Source organism: Acomys russatus, chromosome 4, assembly GCF_903995435.1.
Source record: "Acomys russatus chromosome 4, mAcoRus1.1, whole genome shotgun sequence".
Classification (NCBI taxonomy): Eukaryota; Metazoa; Chordata; class Mammalia; order Rodentia; family Muridae; genus Acomys; species Acomys russatus.
In genome coordinates, this window is record NC_067140.1 from 81,725,657 (window position 1) to 81,737,862 (window position 12,206).

The 12,206-nt window shown below is 43.7% G+C and overlaps 1 protein-coding gene across 1 annotated transcript in view; it reads right to left on the reverse strand.

The window, feature by feature from the left end:
• Positions 1-12,206, reverse strand: part of Ralgapa2 (Ral GTPase activating protein catalytic subunit alpha 2) — a 282,989-nt gene that overhangs the window by 176,027 nt on the left and 94,756 nt on the right. Inside the window, exons 11-15 of the mRNA XM_051144780.1 lie at positions 10,783-10,950; positions 9,748-9,885; positions 6,528-6,676; positions 5,048-5,159; positions 1,466-1,703 (exon numbers count right to left, since the gene is read on the reverse strand). Coding sequence (XP_051000737.1) covers positions 1,466-1,703; positions 5,048-5,159; positions 6,528-6,676; positions 9,748-9,885; positions 10,783-10,950 — 805 coding nt within the window. The remainder of the gene's footprint in view (positions 1-1,465; positions 1,704-5,047; positions 5,160-6,527; positions 6,677-9,747; positions 9,886-10,782; positions 10,951-12,206) is intronic.

A 12,206-nucleotide genomic window follows, 5' to 3' on the forward strand; every position in this document is an offset into this window, starting at 1 on the left:
AGCCCATGTTACATGGTTAAGATCATCACTAAAAGTAGTTCACATGTCCCTATACCCACATCCTTTGCTCTCACACTGACCCTGGACTTTATCATACGGCTTACTCTGGTTGTAAATAAAACCGAAGACACGAGACCTGAAATTTTTTCTTTTGTAACATACTAACAACCATGTGCCAACATGCTGGATTATGGAGCATGTGTCCCAGTCACACTCACTGTCCTGGCTGACAGCCAGTCGGTTCCTGGAATCAGAGCAGTCTAAGTGGCCACACCACAGAGTGAATCAGACGAAAAGGAGAATTAGCACGGGCCAGAGTGTGCAGCCCACACTATCAGCTCATAAAACCACAGTCTAAATAAATGGCTACTAAGTTAAGCCACCACAATTTTGGGTGATTTGTTACATAGCAAAAGCCTACTGATACAGACTATAATAAAGTTACTGTTACTAAAAATATAATCTATTGCCTCCATGTGTAACTTGACAAAACTTTGAGGGAAAGAAACCTTCTAGGTCTCAGAACCAAGGGAAGTTACTTACCACCCAAGGAAACTTCTGTATTCTGTGATTGTTTGTTATAATCCTAAGAAAATCAAAGTCAAATCCAATGTCGCCCCTCCCTGCTTCCCCAGCAAGCCCAGGCGGCTCCATAGGATGCATTTTAGCATTTAACCATACCTACAGCTCCTTCCCATTTTGTCCTTTTTTTTTTTTTTACACTTAATGTGTATCATACGCATTTGAATTAACCAGCTCAAGTCTTTACAGTATAAGCAAATAGACAAGTTAACTCAAGAGCCACAGACCCTAGGGACTGTATAAACATAAGGGTGTGCCACTGTCATCTCCAATAGAAATTCCCATTGTTTTACAACTCAAAATTATCACTTTTACTTCCTTAGGTCTTAAAACAGTTTTACCTAGAAGCACAATAAAGCCAAAATGGCTCCCATCTCAAGTACTTGGAATTTCTTCACACTTTCTAGGAAAGCAGCAGCATGCATCTTGGGCTGGACTTGACTGGCTTTGAGGTCTGTCTTTACCACTTTTTATACAAGCAACCCTGACTGAACCAATGACTATGGAGTCTTTGTGTTTTTAGCTTTCTGTCTGTGACACAGATCTATCTAAAGGAGCTATCCTAAGGGTGAAGTCCACGTGTGAAACCCTGGCCATTGCTACTCCTGTTATCAATACTTCTTCCACAGTCTTGTTAGATAGTCATCAGTTTCATTAAGGGAACAAAGTAGTAGGTAACACAATCTAATGGCCGGCATTTAAAAAGATACTGTGCGGCTGGTTCAACTCATCACGAAACACTGTACATTAATGGCTTAGATGCAGCTCATCATGAAACACTGTACATTAATGGCTTAGATGCAGCTCATCATGAAATATTGTACATTAATGGCTTAGATGCACACCCCTCACCTCTGCTGTTTCCCTGGAAGAGTAAAAATACCTTTGCCACGTTGCTTCTTCTCCTTTTGCTCACTTAATTTATCTAGAGGTAGGTTTGTCATCTCAACTCCATACACAGTTCTTGCGAGCACAGCTGTCAGGGAGTCCATGATGTTGGACCACTCGGTGATGAGCTCTTCCCATTCCGTAAGGGATGACAGCACGCCGAGAAAGTCATCCCAGAGCTCCCGGGAAATGTACACACAGAGGTTTGCTCTGATCCAAGCCACAATAAGTGTCTGAAACCAACCAAACGCACAGTTTTTAACAATAACAACAATGAATATAACATCCTTTCCATTGTTGTTATTACTTTTGATCGACTGTAACAGGATTTGAATTATGGTAACATGAGGTCTCTGAGGAAATACTTTTATAAAGTGCAAGGCTGCCACTGCTGTTCTCAGTGAGAAGACAAAGCCCTCTGTCCAGCAGCCACTGGCTTCTGGAAGCAGCTCCTTCCCTGTCACTGCAGCGGCTTCCTCAAACATCCTCCTGTATGTGTCATCTTCTAAGCCCCTTGTGCTGCACGGCCGCGCAGCTGGGGTGGCGGCAGAACTCAAGGCAGTTCATTAAATGAGATTCCCTCCAACCTCAGCCCTTGAGCCCAGGGATCATTACCAGCTTCACCTCCATCTGCGCCATCTCCCGAGAGGCGTTCCTGCCCTGTTCTGGGTTCCTCCTCCCCCACACTGTGCGTCCACTAACCCGCCCTGTCCGGCTACACGCTCCAGTTCTTCATCGTCTCAGAAGCCATACACTCTCCTTGAGGTAGACTCCTTTCTGCGGACAGCCCTTCCTTCCTCTACCCTGCTTCCTCGTCTCCTGGCCATCTGACTAGATTGTTCCTTCTCACAGCTCTCCACTTCGTGCCTCCACCCCTAAATGCTGTGTTTTCTTCTGTCTTCATGTCCTGAAGAGAACTCGTTGCCGGCTTCCTGGTTATCCACCAGCTTTGCAGAACAGCTAATATAGTCTGTAATAAAGTTATTGTGCTGCAGCATGAAAAGTAGCCAATTACTATTCTTTCATCTAATAGTGGGCTGATTTTATTATTAGATCAATATTTTCTTTTAGATAAAGAGTATTAATCTTATTGTAGTCTTATTTTAGTAATGGCCTTGAACTTTTGAAGACAGGAGCTTAAAAATGTATAGATAGAAGCTGGTATTTTAGTCTCAATAATATTGATGGTAATAAAATTGACCCAATATTCAGTCAATAGACATAAAAGTATAATGGCAACTTGAAGTTTCCTGGCCCTCTGCTGACCCATATAAAAGCACAAGTGTCTGACTGTTTTCATCTGAATGACAAATGAATTGTTGTGTCTTCACTGTAGTGTGTCACGAAGATGACAGGCTGGTGGTCAGCTTAAACCGCAGGCATTTCCCTCCTCAGATCTCACCCAAGGACATGGACGTCTCCTGACTGCAGAGCAGGGCGGGACACAGAAGCTGAGGCAATACTCAAGGCCACCTAGCCAGCAGTACCAGAGCCAGCCACAATCAGGACCTGTCAAGCTCTACAAAACTCAGCCTTCCTCCACTCTTCATGGCTAACTCTAAATCTAAGCACCCCTTTTTTATGTACTAATTTCCAAAATGCATCAAAATCATATGTAACCAAGGGCGAAAAAGATGGTGCAAGAAAGACTTGACAAGAACATTCCATTAAGATGATTCTCTCTTGCTCCCTGCCCCCTCCAAACACAAACAAACAAAAATACAACTCTAGAATACATATCAAGACAGGGTTTGTCTATGTTGACTTGGCTGTCCTGGACTCCCTTTGTAGACCAGGCTAGCCCTGAACTCACAGAGATCTGCCTGCCTCTGCCTCCCCGAGTGCTGGGATTGTGGGCATGTGCCACTGAGCCCCACTACATGCATTATTCTTGAACCTACAACAAATTCACTCTCTAATTCCAACACGTGTAACAGATGCAAAGGCAACATTGGTGAAAATCAGGCCTAACCCTGGCTTTGGCTCCTGTCCACTTGACAGCCAAGCCCAGGCCTGGGAGCTCAGGTGCTGACGGTGAGAAGCTGTGGAAAGAGCGCAGTACAGCGTCTGTACATCCACACAGGCAGCAAAGCAACAGCATCAACAAACCAGGCTGGACTACTGCAAACAAAAACAAAGCCCATGCAGTCATGGCATAACAATACAAGCCTATAACCCGAGCACTCAAGGCTGAGACAAGAGATTGAGAGTTTCGGACAACCTGGGATCATAGTGATGCTCGGCCTTTAAATGAATAAATAATAACGTGTAGGCCCATCCCAAATATGCAGGGTTAGGCAGGCAAGTCGTGAAAGAGAAAGAGGGTATCGATGAGTATGTGCCAACTCCCCCTGCAGCCTCTACATAAACCACCTGTACCCCACATGCCTTCTTAATATGTATCACGCAAGACTCTGGAACTCGGAGAGAATGTTCCCTTCCTCGGCCATCACTGCAGCTCTGTCGAATCGTTCCAATGTAGAATGCCCCATATTTCCATAGTTTTTTCACACTGTTCTCTTTCAGAGATGTTCATAAGTTCTACGAACCCTATAACAAGCACTGTAGCCCTTGGGGCTCTGCATTGCCTCTGCTCTGCTGGGCAGCCCATCAGCTGTCGGCCTGTCCTTGTCCTTGACCCTGCTCGCACTGGGGCAGGAAGCACTGGCATCTCTTTGGCTCGCTCTCAGCCCTGACAGACCCTGAGGCTCTCCTCCCTCTCACCAATCCCTCCTGACCTCTTCCACTAGAATGCCAGGCTGTTCTAACCCTCACCCTCTCTGCAGCTCCTCCTCCAGACAGACCCTCTCTTCTCCTCCCTTCCACAGAGAGCTCTTGGGAGCCTTCTCCACAGCTGCTGCCTCCATTTCCTGACTCATCCATTCCAAGCAGACTTCAATTCTTTAGGACACTCTCAATCACCCAAAGGTCACCTGCTCCTGCTCACTTTGCTGGGCATCTAGAACAATCTACTGTGGATTTTCATCCAGCACACTGGGCCTCCTTCCTCAGCCTCTCTGGCTGCTCCCTCTTCTATCATCTCTCTGTGCATACGTCCCCTCACACAGTCACTCCATCCAGTCTGAGGCATCACACGCAGCTGCTTAACACAATGATGGTCTCAAGTTTTCATCCAGTTCCGTATTTCTATTCCTCCTGTAACTGTCAAATCTACCTGGTTTTCTCTCCACTAGGAAGCTCAACACCTGCCTCTTTCTATGGTTTGCTAGTTTGTTTGCCTGTGGCTATCCCAGACCAGGCTGGCTTCGAACTCAGAGATCTGCCTGCCTCTGCCTCCCAAGTTTGGGATTAAAGGTGTGTGCCACCATCACCCAGCTCACTCCTGTCACTTCTTAATGCCTGCCACTCTCAAGCAAACCAAGAGGAAGGAGAGAGCAGAGAGGCAAGTCCCAAACCCAACTCTAACTGTGAAAAACAAACCACAACATTTAGGACAAAGCTAAGGAGGAAAACGTAAAGTTAATTTGACATGACTTGTAAAATTCTCAGTAATTAAAACTAACTTGCCAAGTCTACTTCAACCCTGCACCCGTGGCATTTAATAAACAAGACTTACCCTGAAGAGCAGCCCTGCCAAGCTCTGGGCAAACAAGTCCTTTCCGTGCTTATCCTTTGGCTTCTGCATGACAGCTTCTGTTATCCTGAGAAGGATTTGCAGCATCTGCTCCCTGAGCCACCCAAAATAAAGGTTTGCATTAGTAATCACTTCTCCAAAGCACGTTATAGGTGTGAGCTCTCTGCAGTCAGCACTGGGCATCGCACACTGTCTGGGGGTGTTGGGAGTCGAGGTGACAGTTAGAGGACAAGCATCGCATGTGACCAGCATCAACTACTCTATGTTACCGCAGCTCTACAGGCATGCTTTCCACATCCATGCCACCCGCAGGATGATGTCACCCATCAAACAGCTTCCCAGCCTGAGTTTTCTCCTTGCAGGAGGGTGGGCAAGATGATTTTTTCCAGCTGAACCAGCACAGCAGGGCATTCGCTGAGGGAACGGCCATGCCAGCCTGAACTTACACAAAGCTCTGCCATTCTCCACCATTATGTAACATGACCTGGGAAGTCTCCCTTTCCACCTTTGTGACAGAAAACAAAACCGACTCATTTTGGGCCTTAATATGAGGACACAGGCAGTCAATACCACCGCATGACTGTGGTTCCTGCAGAAGACAGGAGGGCTTTGGAAAGGTCAGGACTGAACACTAATGGGTAGTGCATCTGTGCTGGCAGACCCTGCCTGAATCACAGTGCACCCTTAGGATGGCTGCAGTCACCATAGCTCAGTTACTATGTGATACTGTTTTCAGAGTCTTACAGAGGCAGTTTTACATAATAGGCTTAAAGAATCCATTATGGGACACAGGCATGGGAAAACATCTAACACATTTACCTTTAAGAACACAATTAACAGGAAAACAGCAAAGAAAATGGGAAGGAAAACTCAGTAAGGAAGTAGTTTTAACTATACTTTTCTGCCGTTTTTTCAAAATGAATTTAAAATACCAAGTTAAAGGAATAAAATTCAAGTTTATAGCACATAAGACAATTAACAAACTTGAGCTTAATATTATAAAGTACATACCACCTATCACAAAACTGTCCAATAAAAATTTAAAATGGGATCTGGGCAGTGGTGGTGGACACCTTTAATCCCACCTCTGTGGAGTCAGAGGTGGATCTCTGAGTTCGAGGCCAGCCTAGGCTACAAAGTGAGTTCCAGGACAGCCAGGGCTACACAGAGAATCCCTGTCTTGAGGAAAGAAACAAAACAAAAAGTTTAAAATGCGAAAACCCACTACTGAGTAATGTAACAGTAACTCCTGCTCAAGAGCATTTTAAAAATAATGAAAGAATTTCATGAATGAATTACCCAAGTGCTGGGCACTTCTCTTTGTCATAATTCACAGAAGCTGCCTGAAGGGGCTGGTGTTCGCCTTATTATTAGTTTTGAAAAGGCATTAGATAAGTGGAAATCTAATTATGCTGAAATGCAAAGGCAGGTGTTTTAGAACGTTAGTCTGGAGTGAACTTACCATGTTTTTTGGTTCATTGTAAGTTCCATTATCATGCGCCGAAAAATAATCAGAACAGCTTTGCAGGCGTCTACTTGTTCTCTCAGGAGCATGGGAACGTCGGCACATGGTTCCAGCAGAAAGACATTGGCAGCGTTTGTAAGAAAGACCTTAAAGCCAGTAACTTTACATTAGAAAATACAATGAACCATATACATCCGAGCAAATTTTGCCTACAGATAATATTACCTTCCTTCTACCAATGAATCCTTTCAGGTTATTTCCACAGACTATTTCGACACAGCAAATGGCACCAATACATGTTCTAGCTCATTCCTTAGGATTGCCTAGGTAGACGCCTAAAAGGCTTTTCCCTACTATTCCATATAGAAAGTGTTACTTTACCATGAATCATAAAACATTCTAATTTGCTATATCTTTCAACAAAACATCAACAACAACAAAATAAAAATTAAAAAGCCAGGATCACTGCATCAGGGTGACAAGGTCTGGGATGGACAGAAGGTCACAGAGGAGGCCATGGCTAGACAATAGAGCTATAATTATTTTTCCAAAGTGAATTTAAGACAACAAGTTGGAGGAATAAGATGTGATGCCAACAGAACCTGCTTCCTGATGGGATGTTGCTAAGTGTCCCTGAAAGGCCTAAGGACAGAGCAGCAGCGCCTGAAAACAGTGTCACTCGGTCCATACTGCATCTTCTAGACTCAGGACTCTCCTTTGCATGCGCATGTGTGTGTGGTGTGTGCGTCTGTGGGGCTGTGGAGACGGGAGGGCTGAACACATGGGCATGTCTATATGGAGGCTCAAAGCTGACATCAGGCATCTTCCTCAATCCCTGTCCATCTTACAGACTGAAGCAGGGTCTCTCCCTGAACTCAGGGCTCAGTGTTTGCCTGTCTGGCCAGCTCACTTATTCCAGGGACTTCCTGTCTCCCTGCCTCCCTGGAGCTAAGCCTATAGGTGGGTTGCCAAGCCCACCTGGCATCTCGAAACCCCGGTCCTGAGTGTAGCAAAGCTGAGGCCTCCCTCTGGCCCCACGTCTTTTAATGGGAGAAATCTACTATGTAGCAAGATACAATAGTTTCAGTGAATTCTTTTTTTTCTTTTTTTTCCCCCATTCTTCCTCTTCCTCCTCCCCCTCCTCATCTTCTTTTTGGCTTTTTTGAGACACGGTTTCTCTATGTAGCTTTGGCTGTCCTGGAACTCACTCTGTAGACCAGGCTGGCCTCGAACCCACAGAGATCCACCTGCCTTACCTCTCTGAGTGCTGGGATTAAAGGTGTATGCCACCACCACCCGGCTCTCATAAAATTCTTAAGACAAAAGCATATTACAAAAACAATTATAAAATCAGCTGACTACTCTGTGCTCTACCCCAGATCTAGGTCCAAGGTTCTGCAGCAGTAGGGCTGACTTGGGTCCTCAAACAGTAAGTTACTTCAGTGAAAGTACATGGCAACATTCTTAAAGATGACACTAGTGGCTCATCAACTTCAGAAATTCATTGTTGTTAACTTGTTGATAAAAATGGATAGGATTGGGGCTAGAAAGATGACTAAGTGGTTAAAAGCATTGGCTATGCTTCCAGAGGACCATGGTTCAAGTCCCAGCACCCACATAGAGGCTCATAGCCTCTGCACCTCCAGTTCCAGGAACTCCAATGTCCTTTTCTGGCCTCTTTTGGGCACCAGGAACATATGTGGTGCACAGATACACACTTAAGCAAAAGATCTGCATACATAAAGTAAAGTAAAATAAAATAAAGATAGGTTCTATCCACACACATATCCCTTTGTAGGTCTCCTTTAGGTTAAGCAGTATAAGCCCCAAGGCTGAGGGAACTAACCCAGCTTCTCTGGCTTCTTAGTAGAGGAAATTCCAAATAAAACACATAGGCTGACCAGAAAGGTTCAAGCCAACACACTCAAAAAACAGTGACAGCTTTTAAGGCTTACCATTTATAAGCTGAAAAAAGTTTCATGTCCTAATTTAATTTTAAAAAATCACTAATAATCACTACCAGATTTTAAAAATCACAATGTGAATTTGAATAATGTAAAAAAAAAAAAAGACCAAGAAGTTTTCTTGGTAAAAAAACTATAGCAGTTTTAGTGACAATGATTTTACATGAGTAAATCACAAATGACATATTATAAGACAAAGCATTTTAATTTCATGTGTTTTCTTTTTTCTTTGGTTAATTGGTGGTTTTTGTTTTTTTTTTTTTTTTTTTTGGTTTTTGTTTTTTTTTTTTTAAGAGAGGGTTTCTCTGGGTAGCCTTAGCTATCCTGGAACTTACTCTGTAAAGACCATGTTAGCCTCGAACTCAGAGACCTGCCTGCCTCTGCCTCCGCCTCCCAAGTGCTGAGATTGAGGGGGTGTGCCACCATGCCCGGCTAATGTGTTACCTTCCTGAATTTGAAAAATCTACATATTCCCAAATAAAAGTAAGTCTTCATATACTACACTTCTACTTTTAATAAAAGCTTCAAAATGCCAACACATGAATACTTATCACTGTATTGGCATTGGTTAAGGACACAACAAAAAATCGAAATAATTATGTCCAAATTGCATTCATCACAAGCGGCAGTGAAGAAACACGCCATCCCATCCATCTAGCCTCTTTCCCCATGAACAACCACTCAAGAGGCAACCTACCGAGTACAGTGAGAACAAAGGCAACAGGTTAAATCCTGTTACTATTCAAGCTGTAGAGCTACAGGCCGACTGCAGCCCACATGAAGGGGAGAGAGCTACAGGCCAACTGCAGCTTACATGAAGGGGAGAGCTGCAGGAGACAAGACCCCCTCCAGGTATCCGTGTCAAGACCAGAGCCTACAAACAAATATGACCTGCAGCAAACTTCTCTGCAGTTGCACGTGACCTCTCACATGTGTTTGTGGGTGTCCACATGGGAATAAGATCTTAAAAATTAAAATCCAAGTAACTATTCCGGTGTGCTTCAAAGACATTTACAGGTACAAATCATACACATCTCACATTCACTGTAAAATAATCCTCAAAAAACCTGCAACCGGTTTCATGTCTTTTTTGACTGGAAAAAAATATGTTCCATTTGTAGGTGGAAAGAAAAACTTAGACCTTAAGGGCTCTTTAGTGCCTGACGCTCTACAGTACACTTCACACTAATTAAAGAAACAGCTCACAATGTCTTCTCCACCCAGGCTGTCCTATGTCCGCAAAGGCAGCATACCTGCAGCATAGCTTGGGCCCCGGCTTTCACATTTGTGTTGTCCTCCTCTGTCACGCACCCTCTACTCATGGCACTTGTGAAGGAATATGAGCGTCCCCAGCTGGATGACCGTTTATGACCAGAACCTTCAGTCGAGGCCTTCAGAAGATAATGACCCATTAACCGAGCAGGCTAATGTTTACACACTTGGTTCCCCACACTCTGCCCAGCACTGCACCTCCAGCACCCAAGGTGATCCCAGCCCATAGTGTACCCCGGAAGGCCGAGTTTGCCTGACGCTGGCGCACAGACGTCAGGCCTCTACACATACCAACTCTACTGCCTACTGATTGATCTGACCTCATAACTAGTTACTAAAATGATTTCACCAATACTGAAACGACAGAATCAATAGACATTTAGAAGTTTTAAGTCTATAGCTAAAAATTTTAAATGTCATAATTTCATCAGAAACACAAATATATTTAAAGTGTCTCTTGTTTTTAGGAGGATGTTTTGTCCTGTCATTTTAGATTTCCTCAGGCCTTTGCTTTGAAGAAGACAGTGCTGCCTGAAGGAAGGTCGCACCTAGGTGCTGCTGACACACCACAAGTACTTGCTCTTTACTCGCTAATCTTTTCAAATATTTAATACAGATTTCTTCTGGGCAGTGAACTGCAAAAGACAAGCCTGGTGAAACGTTCTTCATTTAATTTTTCCAATATCTATTTGTTTAAACAAGTCAAGGAGAGGACATCAGCTTTTCAGTCTCACAGAGAGAATTGCAAAATGTGAGAAAACAGCTGTCCTGCAACAGTGACTAAGGAAGTGGCCATGTGCATACAGCCCTAGGCTAAGGGTAAAGGAGCCAGCTGCCCATCAAAGATGGAACAGGAACAGCAGGTCCTCACAGCACCTAACAGCCTGAACAGCAGGTCCTCACCGCACCTAACAACCTGAACAGCACCTTCAGTGGCAGAGTGGGATCCTTGACCGAGCAGACGAACTTTGCTAAGACGTATGTACCCGCGCTCAGAGGCCCAGTGCTAATGTTACCTCCTTGCCGTCAGTCTCTGTGAGTCCTAGTTTGTCAGCATCTTCTTGGATAGCGTCCTTTTTATCTGGTTCCTCCATGAACACAGGTTTGTTCTGGAGGATCCACTTCCTATATACTTGAACTACTTTTCTTGTTACAGATATCTCACAGGAAGGCAACAAAAAGGCCTGAAAAATTGAACAAACAAATACAACCACAGATCTTTAATGCAACACAAGCTCAGATTACAAACACTTCCATCACTAACTTCAGAAACAATTAACTTGTACAGAGACCGCACATAGACTTTTCTATACACCACTTACCTGAAGTACAAAGGCATCCTCATAACGGAACAGAAAAATAACGAAGTTTCATAGATTCTTCTATATTCCAAGTAGTTTTTTGTACAAAAATAACCAAACCATACTCACATAGGCATTTTAACTGTCTATAAAATAATTATAACTAAACTTACAAGGTTCCTCAAAAACACACAGCCTCTTCTTGCTTGTTTGGCCTTCTCTTCTGCCTCCCCCACCGCTCCTCCTCCCCACTTTTGTGCTTTTTTCCCTACTTCCCTCCCAGACAGTTTTCTACATTTATCAGAACACCGCGTACAGCCACAAAGTTAACCAGACTGGCCACTTGGAACCCTATGCATATTTTCAGGCCTTAAAAACAAACAAACAACAAAGCCCTATGTGTATATGCACAGGCCAGAAATCAGCGTTGGATGTCTTCTTCACCATCCTATTTTATCAGGTGGGATCTTTCACTGAATTTGGAACTTGGCTATTTGGCTAGACTGTCTGACCAAGAAACCACAGGGTCTTCCTATGTCTGCTCCTCCGTGCTAGGAATGAGAGGCACGTGGCACATTTTATTACATGGGTGCCGAGGATCTGGATGCAGACCCAAAAATGGGACAGAGCAGTATGTGAGAATGGCTGAGATAAGAAAAACAAGTCCACAAACTAGTAAATCACCAAGGCAAGCAGAACAGACACAAGAATTTCACAGTACAACTGCTGGAAACCAAAGGCAATCAGAAAGCATCAAAAGCAGCCAAAAAAGAAAAAGACATATTCCCTCCAAAGGAACCAATCACGTGGTTTGCTGTGCCTGTCAGACAGGGGTCATGAGACAAAGGGCTGACGTTACTCACAGTGCAGACAGCACATGGCCACCAGTATAGACAGAACACAGCATCCCAAAGAATACATTTCACAAATAAACACAAAATACAGACATTTTCAGATTAGAAAATGTATAAACCAATAGTCATGAACTAACAGAAATACTAAAAAATTATCCTTCAGACATAAATTAGTCTATGTCAGAAATTTGGCAAGGAATAAAATGTCACAAAACAGACATTTGTAAAATTCTAAATGAATAGGGCATATGTAAATATATTTATATATAATACAGTAGTTCTAAA